Here is a 17,772-nt window from a genome sequence, read left to right on the forward strand (position 1 = left end):
GCAGAATAATTTGGTGTTCATAAGAAGAATGAAGTGTGCAGTAAATAAGTGTTTATAAATGATGTGTAGACCGAAGTATGTAGTGTGCAATAAGTATTATAATACATGCAGTATGTAGTGTTGTCTTTAGAGTGTCGAGTGTATTCTGCAGTGTGTAGTGTGCATCATGTAGACTGCAGAATATGTGAGTGTTAGTAATAAATTAGTGTTAAGAAATGGTTTGAAGTATGTAGTATGCAGTATGTAGTGTGTGACGTGTAGTGTACTGAGTGTAATCTGCATTGTTTAGTGTAGAGTATGTAGAATGCAGAATAATTTGGTGTTCATAAGAAGAATGAAGTATGTAGAGTGCAATTTAACAATATTAGTGCATGTAGTGTGTTTCTATAGTTTATAGAGTGCTTAATATGTAGATTGTAAAATATGTTAGCATTCATAAATGGTGTGAAGAATGAAGTATGTAGTGTGCAGTGTATAGTGTGGTGTGTTTTCTATTGTGTACAGTGTAATCTGCACTGTGTAGTGTACAGCATGTAGATTAAGACGTCAATGTTCAGAAATGATGTGTAGTATGTAATGTGCACTATGTAGTATAGAATGTAGTGTACAGTATGTAGTGTGATTTCTTTAGTCTAAATGTAATGTAGTAGAAAATGTAGTATTCTTAAATAGTGTGTAGTATGAAGTATGTAGTGTGCAGCATGCAGAAAATAATGTAGTGCGCAATATGCATCGTAGCGCATTTCCTAGTGTATACTTCATAGTGCACTTCATAGTGTAAAGCATGTAGACTGCATGAAAACATAGTACTCATAAATGGTGTAGAAAATATGTAGTATGCAGTGTGTTTGTTAGTGGTTTGATTATAATGTGCAATGTGTAGTGTATGTAGATCGCAAAACATGCTGCTGAATGAAGTATGTAGTATGTAGAATATAATGTATTGTGTGTATTGTGCAGTATGTAGAATATAGTGTGCTGTATTTCAAGTGTTTTCTACAGCATATAGAATGTAGATTTTAAAACATGTTAGTTTGTGTATTGTGCAGTATGTAGCTTGTGTGTAATTACAGAATGAGACAGAGGTCATAAATGGTGTGTAGTATGATGTTTGTAGTATTTAGCGTGCAGTATGTAGTGTATGTAATGCATACAGCACGTAGACTGCAGAATAAGTTAGCATTCATAAATGTTTGTAAAATAGTAGTGTGCCGTATGTAGTGTGTACAGCATGTAGATTAGAGAATAAGTTAGTGTTCATAAATACTGTGCAGTATGTAGTGTGTAGTGTGTAGTGTGCATGTGCAGTCTTTAGTGTGTAGTATGCAGTGGTTTACTGAATCACAGGTGGGTTCATTGATTAGTTCACCAGGATAAAGCCAGGCTTGTATTGATGTGAGACTCGGTGTGTCCCTCACTGTCCATCAGCATGTATTCAACTTCAGTTCTCCTTACAACATCTGAGACAATAACAGATGATTACTGAACACCTCGCACACTACTGAGGGAGGTTTCTCAGGTCATAAAGACACATATTAACAAACAATCAATCTGAAACTCAATACTACTACAGACAGAGTTCCAGGACTAAACGTAGACAATTTGCTCACTGGCTGTGTTCTCAATAGCTCACTACCATATACTCTGTAGGTCTACATGTATTCTGTACACAACCTGAATGAGCCACTGTATTTGCAAAAACAAAAGTGCAGTATGCAACTTTTTGATGCATTATTTGATCACACCGACAGATTAGTGGGAAACTTTATGATTTTAACCCCAGCATGAGACGTCAATTAAAGGATCATGACAAAAGACAAACAGTATTGATCATAATTATGTTCACTGTACACTGAGTTCATCTGCATTTAGTCAGGTGAGGTTGATTAAGAAAGGATATAAAGTCTGACTGCTTTATGACGGTTTATGAGGTGATGAGTTTGTGCAACCGAATCATTCTCTGTGGCGCTGTGAGAATAATAAAACAGATCAAATATCATTCAAACACCTGATGTGCATCTTCAGCTGTGGTTCATTATAATAGTGTGTTTTCAGAGCTGATGCTGATACACATCAACTGGGAGTTTAATGTGCACTTGGGAATGCAACACTTTATTCACATCAGTGTTATTTCATTGAGATAATATTATAGGTTTTATTCATATTTCACATTTATTTATATATATATTTCCCAGTTTTTTGCTGTTTTTTTATTTGGATTTTTTAATGTCAATACAGTTTAATTAATTTGAATAATCATTAATTATAATTTTGAAGTAAAAAAAAATATCTAATGTAAAAACTGTAAATTTATGGCTTTCAGTTTTTAATGTTGTGTCTAAAATCTTTTTTAAAACATATTTTATTGTTATTTATGTATGAATACTTAAAATTTTATTATTATTGTTTATTTGATTTATTTATTTTGTATTAAATGTTTTCTTTATTTTGAAGTCTACCAAGGTGTGGGTTCTAAATTTGCACAGTTGCCTTTTGTTTTATACTACTGTTCCCAGAAGAACATTTCTATAAACAGTTGTTAACAAAAACAAATAAATAAATAAGGCTGCAAAACAGTTAATTGCGGTTAATCAATTCAAAATAAAAGTTAATATTGACATACTATATGTTTGTACATAGTGTGTATATTTATAATGTATATTTAACTACACACACATACATATTTACAGCACATTAAGGAAAAATATGTTAGATTTATATGTAAAATATTTCTATTTAAGTCTCTACATTCAAATACAGGCAGATATTTATTTGTAAAATATATGTACTTATGTGTGTGTATTTATATATGCATAATAAATATAAAAGCTACACTAACACATATATTATGTAATAAACTTTTATTTTGAATTTATTAATCACGACTAATAATTTTGCAGCTCCAAAAAAAAATCTAAATAAAACATTAAATATTTTATGCTTACCTGCATGTCATGTGACCATTATTGACATTGTTAATTAATGAAATATTAAAGGCGGAGTAGGGCATTTCGAAGAGGTTAGCAATAGCAAGGTAGCTTTGAAAGCATAAGATCTCACCCTCCCTGCAAATCGCTCTTCAAAGCCACGCCTCCTCCAAAACACATGACCACACACAGGCAGAGCAGAGGCAAACCAGCGGTACGATGAGAGATGAATGCAGTGCTGTCATATTACCTCATGTCTCATTCAACGCTCAGAAAACTACAGTGCAGAGTGCATTATATATCGATAAAAACGCCTCCATTCTTACTTCCTCTGCAATAGGGTAATGCAATGTGCTGTACGCAAATACATATGTTGACAGACAGGTAGGACAGCCTATCATAGCACTTGGATCAAGGAATCTATTTGGACAGACATTTTATGTTCCTACTAGGAAAGCCCATTTCTGCCACTGAAAAAAAAGGTTATTGCAACTTTTTGTCTAATAATTCAGATTTCTTTTTTTCACAGAATTGCGTGATATAAACTCTCAATTACGAGTTATAGACTGAGAACTGCGTGAAATAAACTCGCAACTGCGAGTTTCAGTATAAAGCCAGTAGGGCTGCACGTTCTCAAGTTTTTCATTAACCGTTAACCGAGGCCCTTAGCGGTTAATACTCGGTTAACCATAGTGTGCCATAGTAACCATAACCATAGTAATTTCCGGACATTTGCCGAAAAAAAAAAGTAATGTCCGACAAAATTTAATCTCTCCGGTCAAATTGTCCTATTAAAACTGCCTAATAATGCCGCCCATTAACACAATCTGAATTTGAGAATAAGCCTAAAATGTATAAGGCAAAAGGTAACAAGCAGACTCCGCGGCCGCCTTGCTAAGGCTATGACTATGACTATGTTTGACACGTACAATATTTGAAAATCGATAATTATTTATTTATTTATTTAAATTACATTCATATCTGAATTTATGTCAACCTATAGACTTTCAAATATCAAAATGTCATGAATTAATATGTATTTTTGTACAAAATGACATATAAACATATTTTCCTATTATACTTTGCCTGGAAACGCTTCCAACAAGGCGTCGGTTCTATTTCTAGCATGCATGCGTCGAGCCGCGCCTGAGCCGCGCGTCTCACGCAGGCAGTCGCAAGCTCTAACCTGTTAACATGGGAACCGAATTAAAAACAGACACGCCACGCAGCTGAGATGCTTTCGCCACGCATCCAGTGTGTCCTGACCGGCCTAATGATGCCCGGGTGTTGGCTGTTGAGATTACAACAACGAGGTTGTACTTGAAGTATATCTAAGCACTGTATTGCAATACTTGCATTTTGCCCCGTCACTCGTATTAGCCCGCTTCATATTAGAAAAATGACTTCTTCTTGTGGACATTACAAATGTCTGGGAGCGCTCTGGCGGTCTCTGGTGGTGCAAAAATGCATTACAACTAAATTCAATGCACGTCATTGATGTCACTTAACCAAGCAAAATGTTTCACTCGGTTACACAATTTTTAACGGTTAATCGGTTAACCGGTTAACCATGGACACCCCTAAAAGCCAGAATTGTGTGATGTAAACTCACAACTGCGAGTTAGAGTATAAAGTCAAAATTGCGTGATATAAACTTGCAACTGCGAGTTACAATATAAAGTCAGAATTGCATGATATAAACTCAAAATTACGAGTTACAGTATAAAGTCAGAATTGTTAGATATAAACTCTCTATTGTGAGTTACAGTATAAAGTCAGAATTGCGTGATAAAAACTCACAACTGCGAGTTTCAGAATAAAGTCAGAATTGCGTGATATAAATCTTTCAATTGCAAGTTACAGAATAAAGTCAGAATTGCGTGATATAAACTCACAACTGCGAGTTAGAGTATAAAGTCAGAATTGCGTGATATAAACTCTATTGCGAGTTACACTATAAAGTCAAAATCGCATGAAATAAACTCGCAATTACAAATTATAAAGTCAGAATTGCGTTATATAATCTCGCAACTGCGAGTTTCAGTATAAAGTCAGAATTGCGTGATATAAATCTTTAAATTGCAAGTTACAGAATAAAGTCAGAATTGCGGGATATAAACTTGCAACTGCGAGTTACAGTATAAAGTCAGAATTGCGTGATATAAATCCTTCAATTGCAAGTTACAGTATAAAGTCAGAATTGCGTGATATAAATCTTTAAATTGCAAGTTACAGAATAAAGTCAGAATTGCGGGATATAAACTTGCAACTGCGAGTTACAGTATAAAGTCAGAATTGCGTGATATAAATCCTTCAATTGCAAGTTACAGTATAAAGTCAGAATTGCGTGATATAAATCCTTCAATTGCAAGTTACAGTATAAAGTCAGAACTGCATGATATAAACTCAAAATTACGAGTTACAGTATAAAGTCAGAATTGCGTGATATAAACTCTATTGCGAGTTACAGTACAAAGTCAGAATTGCGTGATATAAACTCTATTGCGAGTTACAGTATAAAGTCAGAATTGCGTGATATAAACTCTATTGCGAGTTACAGTATAAAGTCAGAATTGAGTGATATAAATCCTTCAATTGCAAGTTACAGAATAAAGTCAGAATTGTGTGATATAAATCTTTCAATTGCAAGTTACAGAATAAAGTCAGAATTGCGTGATATAAACTCACAACTTCGAGTTAGAGTATAAAGTCAGAATTGCGTGATATAAACTCTATTGTGAGTTACACTATAAAGTCAAAATCGCATGAAATAAACTCGCAATTACAAATTATAAAGTCAGAATTGCGTTATATAATCTCGCAACTGCGAGTTTCAGTATAAAGTCAGAATTGCGTGATATAAATCTTTAAATTGCAAGTTACAGAATAAAGTCAGAATTGCGGGATATAAACTTGCAACTGCGAGTTACAGTATAAAGTCAGAATTGCGTAATATAAACTTGTAAACTGAGAGTTACAATATAAAGTCAGAACTGCATGATATAAACTCAAAATTACGAGTTACAGTATAAAGTCAGAATTGCGTGATATAAACTCTATTGCGAGTTACAGTATAAAGTCAGAATTGCGTGATATAAACTCTATTGCGAGTTACAGTATAAAGTCAGAATTGCGTGATATAAACTCTATTGCGAGTTACAGTATAAAGTCAGAATTGCGTGATATAAATCCTTCAATTGCAAGTTACAGTATAAAGTCAGAATTGCGTGATATAAACTCACAACTGCGAGTTAGAGTATAAAGTCAGAATTGCGTAATATAAACTTGTAAACTGAGAGTTACAATATAAAGTCAGAACTGCATGATATAAACTCAAAATTATGAGTTACAGTATAAAGTCAGAATTGCGTGATATAAACTCTATTGTGAGTTACAGAATAAAGTCAGAATTGTGTGATATAAACTTGCAACTGCAAGTTACAATATAAGGTCAGAATTGCGTGATATAAACTCTATTGTGAGTTACAGAATAAAGTCAGAATTGCGTGATATAAACTTGCAACTGCAAGTTACAGTATAAAGTCAGAATTGCGTGATATAAACTTGCAACTGCAAGTTACAGTATAAAGTCAGAATTGCGTGATATAAACTCTATTGCGAGTTACAGTATAAAGTCAGAATTGCGTGATATAAACTCTATTTTGAGTTACAGAATAAAGTCAGAATTGCGTGATATAAACTTGCAACTGCAAGTTACAGTATAAAGTCAGAATTGCGTGATATAAACTCTATTGCGAGTTACAGTATAAAGTCAGAATTGCGTGATATAAACTCTCAATTGCAAGTTACAATATAAAGTCAGAATTGCGTGATATAAACTCTCAATTGCAAGTTACAGTATACTGTATAGTCAGAATTGCGGGATATAAACTAGCAACTGCGAGTTACACTATAAAAACAGAATTGCATTATATAAACTCAAAATTACGAGTTACAGTATAAAGTCAGAATTGTGTGTTATAAACTCTATTGCAAGTTACAGTATAAAGTCAGAATTGCATAATATAAACTCTCATTCGCAAGTTACAGTATATAGTAAGAATTGCTTAATATAAACTCACAACTGTGAGTTACAGTATAAAGTCAGAATTGCATGATATAAACTCTCAATTGTGAGTTACCTTTTTATTTTTTATTCAGTGGTGGAAACAGGCTTCTATATCCTACACCTTCCACAGATAATATAAATGCAAATAAATACATTTAAACCACTGCTATCAATCAGGATGTGAACCAGTAAAAACTGTTTTTGAAACAAATCATCTACACAGCCTTTAACTGAAAATTTCAGGGGTACTTCAAGTAAGTATTTTATTGACAAAATATTTGGGAATGCACTAGACTGCAAAAACTTAATTCTATTACTCAGTATTTTTGTCTTGTTTTTTTTTGTTGATAACAATTCTTCAGTCAAAATTCATCTACTTTAATATATTAAGCCTTGTTTTCTGAAGAAAAAAAAAACACTTAATAAAATATAAGAAAAATAAATAAATATCTGCCAATGGGGTGAGAAAAATAAATTTACTTAAAGGGAAAACTACAGTAGATAATTTTTCTGACCCGATTGGCAGATTAGCTAATTTTGATCAACTTTTCAAAAAACAGAGATGATAGTGATAGTTTAGTCATTTCGCATCCCAAGTACAGTACATGTCTCTTGATTTATGGATGCTTACATATTTGTACTGGAAAAAAAGACCAAAATACTGAGAAAGAACTGTTTTTTTTTTTTTGTTTTTTTTTTTAAGTGTAACCAAACATATATAAAAACATATATATATATATAATCCTAACCTGTCCATTTGATTCTCACTAGAATAGCCTCATAATCACTCAAGAGTAGTTTCTTCCCAGCAGCACTTGAGGCATCGGAGCACATGAGTCTTGTGTCCTGACAGATGCCACCCTCTGGTGGACGCCGTCACACACTGCTGGAGCAGCACAGGTTCAGTCTGAGAGACACCTCTGATGTTATAAAACAGACACACGCTCACACAATGACTGATGATACGGTGTATTTCCTGAGCAGACGTTTCGCTCTGTCAATACAATTCCTCTGTACGTCAATCACCCTGAACGGCAAGCTGGAAAACACCAACACAACTAGATCTACAGCACACCAGCACACCAACACATGACAGCAGTGCTAGTGAAGCGACTCAGAAACTGTAGCTCTCAAAACATTTCTACTGGTGCAACTACTGTATATACAAGCTGCTCTCAGAAGGTAGTAGACACTATCAGCTCCTAACAATGATCCTGAGGATAGACAGTACACTGTTTCATTTCAGTACGGATAGAATTCAAAAAACAGGTTGACAGTATTAAACCTGAACAACAGATTTACATTAAAACATCTAATTAAGGCAAGATAGCACAGGTGAACAGGGTGAGAAAAAATAAATGAAAACTAACTATATAACCATACTTTTCTGGCTTCTATAGAACTGTAAACATTTCTCGTATTAACATTTTCTGAAATGCTATTAATGAGGCACAATCTAATTAAATATGCACTCATTTGCATGCATTTCCAGAAAATAAATCTGAACATTGTAAAAAGCCTGGTTCAACATTTTCTTTCATTTTATTGATAAATTAAAGGTTTGATTACTGCTATCTATTTTCATCCCTCTATAAATCAGGACATTCTGTAAACAGCCAAAAAATAAAAAATAAAAATGAAATGTTGTATAAATCAGGGATGAAAATAGATAGCAGTAATCCCCTCTTGCAAAAACCTTTAATTTATCAATAAAATTAATTATGAACAAACCTCTCAGTAAAAACCTACAGAAAATAGAGAGGAATAACACTAAGATTTGGTGTCTGTAAGTGCTGCTGAAATGCGAGTCTTTAAAAATATGTGTTGTAAGTGAAATCTATAGATGATGTGCAATACCTAAAGCAGTGAAAAAAGCTACAGGATATAGACATGAATGAAATGGCTAAGTTTGGTATACGTAAGTGCTGCTGAAGTGGAGAAACAAACTCTTTAAACAAATAGATAAAGTGTCACAAAAGAAACACTCATATCTATTCTGGATGTTTTCTTTCCACTAGTCTGAAAAGCCTCTCAAAAATCTCAAAATTGACCAGTGCATGAGAACACAAAGTTTCTGCCTGTAGTGTCTTGCTTTTATTAAACTACAAACATCCTAATTTACTGTATCTGAGTCAAAAACACAGTGATGAACAACCGCATTTAACTATTTTGTTACCAAGATGACATAAAATACAGCAAGTAATAACTAAGTGAATCATTTAAACATTTACTGATTCATTGGGATGATGTTTTTGTGACTTGAAGCTGTAGTTCATGCATTTTCTACATGTTTTTGGTTTTTGAAAAAAAAAAAAAAACTACAATAAAATAATAGATAATTGTGAAAAAAAAAAAAACATTTTAAATAGAAAATATTAAATTTAAATATAAATATTAATAAAAAAAACCTGACAAAAGCACATAATAAAATTACTGAAACGTAAATATTACAAAATATAAAAATAAAGGCTAATATCAAAATATCAATAAATAATAGTGAGATAAGTAAGATTTAAGATATTAAGAAAAAAATACAAAAGCACATGACGAAATTATTACAACTTAAATAAAAATGTAAAAATAAAAATAAATCTGCAAATATAAAATTAAAGGATATTTCAAAGTAGCAATAAATACTGTAATAGCACATAATTAATAAATAATAATAAGAACATGGTTCTGGGATGCACATCTTTTACTGGTGTGAAAAACATTGACCTGCTGCTCTGATGCTTCAATAATGTGACGTGTGTCTCCTCTAGAGCTTCAGAAGAGATCTCAACAGAGTCTCAGACGCTCAAGAAGAGCTCAAGAAGATCTCCTCAAACGCTCGGAGCTGACTCAGTGTCCAGACTGGTGTGAGGAAACTGCAGCGCTGCGGATGGAGTCCAGAGAGCAGGCGTGAACACCAGAGACCTGCAGCTCTGCACCAGTTAACAGCAGAAGTAATGACTGCGGCGCTTCTTCATCTACAGCAGCAGGTCAGCAGGACAGAGGTGCCCGGTTCACGCTCCACAAGACGAGTTTTGAGGTTAAAGCACGCTCTTATAGGGCCACGAAACACTCGGCTGTGCTGTAAGTTAGGGCTGGTGGAGATGATTCTTTGCATCTGTGCAACATTCATTATAATGTGTGCTAAAAACAGTGTTGGGGGCCCTGGGGGGCCGTGGCCCGCTGGGTGAATGTAGGCCGCCTCAGTGCTGCTCTTAACTAACTATCTCCGCCGGGGCTCTGGGACGAGACTCATTCATCACCGTGATCTGAGCTCGGGTTCAGCGGCTGCGTCTCTAGAGGCGGTTTCCACGGAAACAGCGGTCACATCGATGAATCAGGACCGGCGTCTGTGTGAGACGTGCACAGGTGCTCCTCATTCACACACGGACACGTCTGGACTCATTAGAGGATTGAGGACTGGACAGAAGTGTCTTCTGCTCACCCAGACCGCATTTACTTGATCAAAAATACAGGAAGAAATGTGAAAAATTATTAAAATGTTTTCTGTGTGAATCTGTGTTAAAGTGTGATGTATTTCTGTGATGCTCCGCTGTATTTTCAGCATCATTCCTCCAGTCTTCAGTGTCACATGATCTTCAAGAAACATTTCTGATTATTAAATGTGATGCCTCTGATGCAGGATCTTCTCTCTTCTGCTGTTTGATGATTTGACTGTAGTAGTTCATGGACAAACTACTGATGCAGCACACGTTCAGGGTTTGGATCACAAGGTGTGGTGATGCATCTTTCTGACGCCCGCTGTTATATTTGGACATTGACAGAAGTGTATGTGTTGGTGTTTTACATTAATGTTACGGTGCAGGTGTTAGACACTGAGATCAGATGTGATGTGGATGTACAGTAGACATCAGATCTGTTCCCTGACTCAATGCTACCATCTGCTGATGTCTACACACACCTGAGCATCGTCCTCTCAGACGAGATATAGAGCAGGTTTATATAGAGAGGGATCATACGATGTACGTCTCATGTCAACAAGCTTCAGGTTCATCTGATTCACTTTGGATCCTCAATCATTGTTCAGTCATTATTTGGGGTTGTGAGATTGTTCAATGTTTCTGAAAAAGTGCCTCCTGCTCCTAATGCTTTGAAATATCATTGCAATTTTGTTTATAAATTCAAATTTATATATATTTGAATATTATATATTAATTTAATATATTTTAATTCCATTGATCTAGTTTTTCCTTGAAATAGAGATTTATTGAATGCATATCAGGGTCATTGTAGTTAAACTGAACCATAAAAAAATAAATACAATAAAATAGAATAAAAGTTGTAAATCAAAGCAAACGTATTAAAAGTAACTATTTCATCTAGGTCCAGTGCAACATTACGGATTGTCATAACTTTACTTTGATGTACTTAAAAAATATAAAAAAACCATAGCAACTATGAAAAATATATTTTATTTGATATGTTTCTATTATGTAGATATTTAAAATTAAAACAAATATACAAATAAAAACTAATTCCAATTATTAATAACAAAAATGTACTAAAGTACACCGATACATACCTCCTGAATAAAACTGATTAATTTTACAAAAAAAAGAAAAAAAAAAAAAGATTACATTTTGAACAATGTAGTGGCACTTTTTTTATTAAATGAATAGAAGGATTAATTATATTTCATAATTATAAGCTCTAATATACCAACACACCATGCAAATAAACATGCAGTTGAATTAGATTTTATTTATATTAGTTTTTTTATTTTAGTTTTAGTTAAAGTATTAGTAATTTTGTTGTGCTATTTTAATTTATTATTTGTTAATATGTCTATATATAGTTTTTAATCAAGTTTGAGTTATTTTAACTACTTCAACTAAAAAAATGTTTTTGTTTTTTTTTCAGTTAGCATTATTATATTTCAAGTAACAAATGTTGTATTTTAGTTAACAATAATAACTGTGATGCTAACATGAATTTAAAAAGTAAACGAGGTCTAACATGCACCGAAACTCAGGCCTTCAGACAGCCATTGTTTATCTAACGTCTGGATGTTTATTATTAATGACATTCATGTTCAGACTGAGCATCAGATCATCATTTATCACTAACACACACACACACACACACACACGTGCTCTAGTACTCATGACAGGATCAAGTTCAAGCATAACTCTTTAAGTTCTTTAAAAGCACAACAGAAGGTTGACTAGAATTGAAAGACATTGCCCTAATATAATGTAATAATGCTGAATGTGTGTCTGTGAGGGGCTGAGCGACGAAAGCAGAGCTGACATTACTGAGTATATCAATGACTTTATGCAAATAAATAAATAAATAGATCGCCTTAAGAGTCCAAAAGCATTCTCTGTCAATGAAACCTATTAGAATGCAGTTAAATGCCCTTATAATTCAAGCAATGACAGAAACATTACCCATGCATGAGTTTATATATAGCACAAGCACTGCACTGCTCTGAACATCAGCCGTGTGTGAACACAAGTGTGCTGTTCATCTGATTCAGCAGCGCAGAGCAACAGTGTTTCATTCCTGCCATTTCTTCTGTTGATTCATGCTCCTTGTGTTTGGTCTCTCTCTTCCCCATTGTGAGTATAATCATTATTATTTATGTTGATTATTTGTGTTATTTATGGTGAATGTGCCCTGTGTTGTTGGATGTTCCCGGTCTTATGTACAATTTGCAATAAAAAAAAATACATGTTTTCGAACGAATCAAAGGAGTCAGTGATTCAATGATCCGTTCAGCAGTGGTGGACAGTAACGGAGTAGCTTTACATTTACTTAAGTACATTTTTCAAGTATCTGTACTTTACTGGAGTAGTTTTATTTTGAGTAACTTTTACTTTTACTTCACTACATTACAAAGAATAAAATCGTACTTTTAACTTCACTACATTACGTTACTCCCTATAATATATCACGCAGAAGCGGTGTCTGATTCATCATGAACGAACTGAGTCTTTTTAAAATAAACTTTTAAATCGGATCGCGAATCGCGAATCGCACCAAACGATTCGTTTACGAATTAGAATGATCCGATTGCAGCTGTTCTGGAGTCGACCACTCACTGATTCAAATGAACCGTTTAGTGCGAGTCTCCAGAAGTAAGAACCGGGAGATCTTGTGAGCGCGCGTGCGTCTGATGTTGCTAAAAGTAAGTTATTAATGTCGAAATTTAGGATTAATTATTGTTACTGAAAATCTTATTTAGGTCAAAATTGTCAGTTGTTTGGGAGCGAAATCCGTTGTAAAGAGTGATCTATTTAAGCCCACTGTGATGCTCTGTAAAACAACAAACTTTAAAATACTTTGTTCTTACTGGTGAAGATCAGATGGTCATCTCTGTTTTCTCTCAGGTACATCACAGTGTAAGCTTCACAGTGAACATTACTCTCATCAGCGTAGTCCATATCAACAACAAATATATATCTTGACTCCATATAGTGGTTATTTTGGAAAAAATCCCAGGTATTTTGAGCAGTAGGATTATAAAAAATATGTGCTAATATAAAATTAAATTAAGTAGCGTATATAAAATTGCAAACATCTTTCAGTACTTTTGTACTTTCACTTGAGTAAAATTGAAAAAGGAGTACTTTTACTCTTACTGGAGTAATATTTTATTATATGTATCTGTACTTTTACTCAAGTACTTGATTTGTGTACTTCCACCACTGCCATTCAGAGGAGTCGTTTGATTTGAATATTCAATAAATCTTATATTAAATCAAGGACTTCCTGTCACCTACTGGTCATTTTATTCATTCATCCATGACACACAACTAACTATTAATTATCAATATTGTCTTTAATAATCTATTTAATTTAATATTCATTAAATAAAATCATTTGTAATCAATGAGTAAAATTAGCTACAGAACCCCCCAACACACACACACACACACACACACACACACACACTCCTGATTAACACTAATAACAGTTACTGTATTAGCCTTCACACCAATAATGATTATATTAGGGTATAATGTCAACTAGATTACTATAACACTAACTATATTAGCATCCATACCAAAGGACTAGATTTTAATCGTTTTGTCATCTTTAAAAGTTGGATGGATTCAGACTGGTTTGACATTTTTTAGTGTTCATGAGCTGAGAAAAACCTTTTAGAGAGCGATCCCAACGATATTGTACCTCTGTGTGGTTATGATTATAAATGCAGTGGGGAATAAGAATGATTATTAAAAAAGTGACAGTAATGGCTTTTAATTTTGTTAATCAACCAATCTGAATCTAGCGCAGTTTGTTCGCTCTGATCAGAGCGGGTTTTGAGAAAGATCTTGCCATGTGAGCGTGTGTCTGAGACTGGAGTATGATGAATAATAAAGCAGCACATCAGATGAAAGTTTGATGTCTTCAGCTGTGCTCTTATATAATGATCTCGTGTCGCTCGATCTCATGAAACACAATCGTCTGATGCGCCTAAAGTATTCATGAGTCAGTAAGAATTTCATGTTTCTGAAAGTCTGTTCATTGATCGAGCCACTAGACGAGGAGAGAAGAGTAAATACACAATCACAATAAACCCCGGACGTACCGAAGAGGCGTCGGTGGAACAGGAACTTCCCGGCGAACAGGCCTGTGATGACGGCGAGGATCCACATCAGGACCTTCAGGACGTCCCATCCTCCTCCGGGATATTTATTGACCACGAACGAGAAGCAGTTCCCCACCACGATCATGTGCGCCTGCGTCTGGCTGTGAGACACCGGGTCCTCGGCGAAGATCAGGAAGTTGAAGAAGGTGACGAGGTAGGCCACCACCAGACGAGACCAGGGGTGCTGGAAGTAATAACGGAAGCGGGAGCTGAGGACACCCAGACACTGTCCTCCTGAAACACAGCACACACACACAGCTTTAACCCCTTCAGCGCTTGATCAGTCATCAGTCACTCGTCTCACACTCGTGTTCCTCCGAACACACAGGAACACAACACAAGAGACTGCGCTTCCAGTGTGTGTGAAAGAGCAGCCTCAACATTTGCTGAATCGTCTTATTCTGTGCTCCACAGAAGGAAGTTCAGGCAACTGAATCTTTAGACAGCAGGAATATTACAGTTAGCTAAAACTGAAACCATAACGTTTTAAAAAAAATAATCATAATAAAAAAATGGACACCAGTTGCAACCAAAATTGTAAAAAAGAAATTTTTGACTTGTTTATCTCACAATTCTATTTTTTTTCCCTCACAATTGCAAGTGTATATTTCTCAATTCTGAGAAAAGAAGTCAGATAAAAAGTTGCAATTAACTTTTTTATTTTTTTGTTTAGTGGCAGAAACAGGCATCCATATATCCATAAACATATACTTTTTTTCATAATTTGGCTGGTCCTGCAACTTATAGTCAGGTGCGACTTATTTATCAAAATGAATTTGACATGAACCAAGAGTTCACATTACCGTCTCCATCCTCCAGAGGGCGCTCTGTGCTGCTCAGTTCTCCTGTAGTCTACACTGAACACATAGAGCGCCCTCTGGCGGCTGGAGACGGTAATGTGAACTCTTGGTTCTTGGTTCTAAATAAATGTGATTTAAAGTCCAGTGCGACTTATGTTTTTTTCCTCATCATGACGTATTTTTGGACTGATGCTAAACTCAGGTGCGACTTATAGTCCGAATAATACGGTATATATATACACATTTTTCTTATTTTATTTGGTCTAGTTGTACAGTCAAAGCAATTTCTCATTTTCATGTATTTCAATATAACAATAAATGAATAAGTAGACATTTAAAACTAATACCAAATAAACACATACAACAAATCTCTAAACTACATTTAAAGCGACAATAAAAATCCTGATATTTCTTATTAAAAAAATATTTAGGTCACAAACTAGACACTAAGAAAACTCAGTGTATTGTGTACGTATGGAAGTGGTGTTTAAAAGGAATTGATTTGACATGTTTTATCTGACGAATGCATATTTTGAACTGTGCATTGCATTGGTCGAAGGAAATATTCATAAAATCGTCAGTACTTTTCCTGATATTTTTCTACAGTGTATTTTTAGCAGCATTAACATTTCTTCAGTTCTTTCTTTTGATGGTGTTGTTAAATATGACCAGCACATGTTCTAGGCTTCGTCTGATTTTAATGAAAATAGTCTGGAACCAGGAGTTCATTTAATCTGGATTAGATCTGGTAAAGACACAAACACACTAATGTTCACAGCCACGGCCAGAAATATCTGACATGAGCGTGTGTGATGACGCAAGCGTTCTGGAATAACCCACTGCTCAGAAACCATGTGCTGCTGACCCATTTAACCCTGTGTGTGTGTGTGTGTGTGTGTGTGTGACACAGAGAGAGAGACCATGTTTTGACCAAATGTCCCCACATACTGGGGGAAACCTGAAATCACCCAGAAACAACAGATGTTATTATAACGTGTGTGTGTGTGTGTGTATATCACTGTAAAATAATAAATCAAAAAAATAACAGTGAGGTACTGGCAGCTCAGTACACGACAATATCCATTAATTTTACATTTTACAATACTGTCAAAACACCTTAAAAAAATAATCCAGAAATTCTAGAGTATATTGTGCTCTATTTATAGATTTTTAGAGAGTGTATATAAAAACAGTACTTTTTATAATATATATTTACTGTTTCATTTTTATTAATAATATATATATATATTAGTTGAAGTGCTTAAATAAATGTAACTATATAGACCTTTTTATGTTAAAACACCAAGCTACTAAAATTACTAAAGCACAACAAAATTACTAAAATATTTAGCTTAAATTAAACTATAATATAAATATACATATATTTCTATAATATAAAATAACAAAATCTATTAATTAATTATATTAAAATAACAATTTATCTAAATCAGATAAAACACAATTCAAGGAATCCAATACGATCAAAATAAAGAATAGAAAAAAAAAAGAGTCAATGTTTAATTAAAAAATGTTAATATTACTTTCGTTTAATGTTTTTGGGAAATTCCGCCAGTAACATATTATTTTGGGCAGGGGTTTGTGAATATAGTTATTCAGATTCAGTTTAAATATAGATAGAGAGAAGGAAAAACTCACCACGACAGGCTACAAATACATCTATCTATCTATCTATCTATCTATCTATCTATCTATCTATCTATCTATCTATCTATCTATCATGTTTACATTCATGGCTTCCAGTGCAACACCGAAACTCTTCCCTTTCCAGATCACGTCAAAACAATCATCTCAGCAAGAAACAAGCTCACATGAGAGCAGCGCGTGACGCACGCGTGTACCGCACGCGATGAATGAATCAGTCAGAGGATATCTGCTGATGACCAGAAATAAGAAACTGATCACAGCGCGCTTTTCCAGCATGTTCCACACACACACACACACACACACACACACGGGTAACAGATGTGAATCGTCTCTTACGCAGACAGTCGTGGAGAGATTTCGAGGCCATCGCCGCGTCAGCGCTTGCGTTCAGTGATGATCCGCGGCGCGTCGCTCATTCAACGCGTCCAGAAACAAAACACACCGAGCTCAACGAGGAGACAGACCTGTGTCCCTCTCTCTCTCTCTCTCTCTGTGTGTGTGTGTGTGTGCCTCTCTCTCTCTCTCTCTCTGTGTGTGTGTGTGTGCCTCTCTCTCTTTCTCTGTATCCCTCTCTCTCTCTCTATCTCCCTCTCTCTGTCTCTCCCTCTGTGTGTTTGTGTGTGTGTTTCTCTTTCTCTCTCTCTCTCGCATCATAAGGTTTGACAAATCGAATCTCTCCAAAATTTCAGTGCACCCAATTGG

At 34.7% G+C, this 17,772-nt stretch overlaps 1 protein-coding gene across 3 annotated transcripts in view; it reads right to left on the minus strand.

The window, feature by feature from the left end:
* Positions 1-17,634, minus strand: part of tmem117 (transmembrane protein 117) — a 51,765-nt gene extending 34,131 nt beyond the window's left edge. The window contains exons 1-2 of one of the 3 annotated variants that reach the window (XR_008183610.1): positions 17,407-17,634; positions 14,546-14,839 (exon numbers count right to left, since the gene is read on the minus strand). Coding sequence is in view for 2 of the 3 variants with exons in the window: in XM_052598365.1 (XP_052454325.1) it covers positions 14,546-14,839; positions 17,407-17,437 (325 nt within the window). In the remaining variant the exon portion in view is untranslated. Of the gene's footprint in view, positions 1-14,545; positions 14,840-17,061; positions 17,181-17,406 lie in introns of those variants that run through there. The other 2 variants (XM_052598365.1, XM_052598366.1) reach the window with 2 other exon arrangements.
* Positions 17,635-17,772: the final 138 nt, after the last annotated feature.

This window comes from Carassius gibelio, chromosome B25 (genome assembly GCF_023724105.1).
Source record: "Carassius gibelio isolate Cgi1373 ecotype wild population from Czech Republic chromosome B25, carGib1.2-hapl.c, whole genome shotgun sequence".
Lineage (NCBI taxonomy): Eukaryota > Metazoa > Chordata > Actinopteri > Cypriniformes > Cyprinidae > Carassius > Carassius gibelio.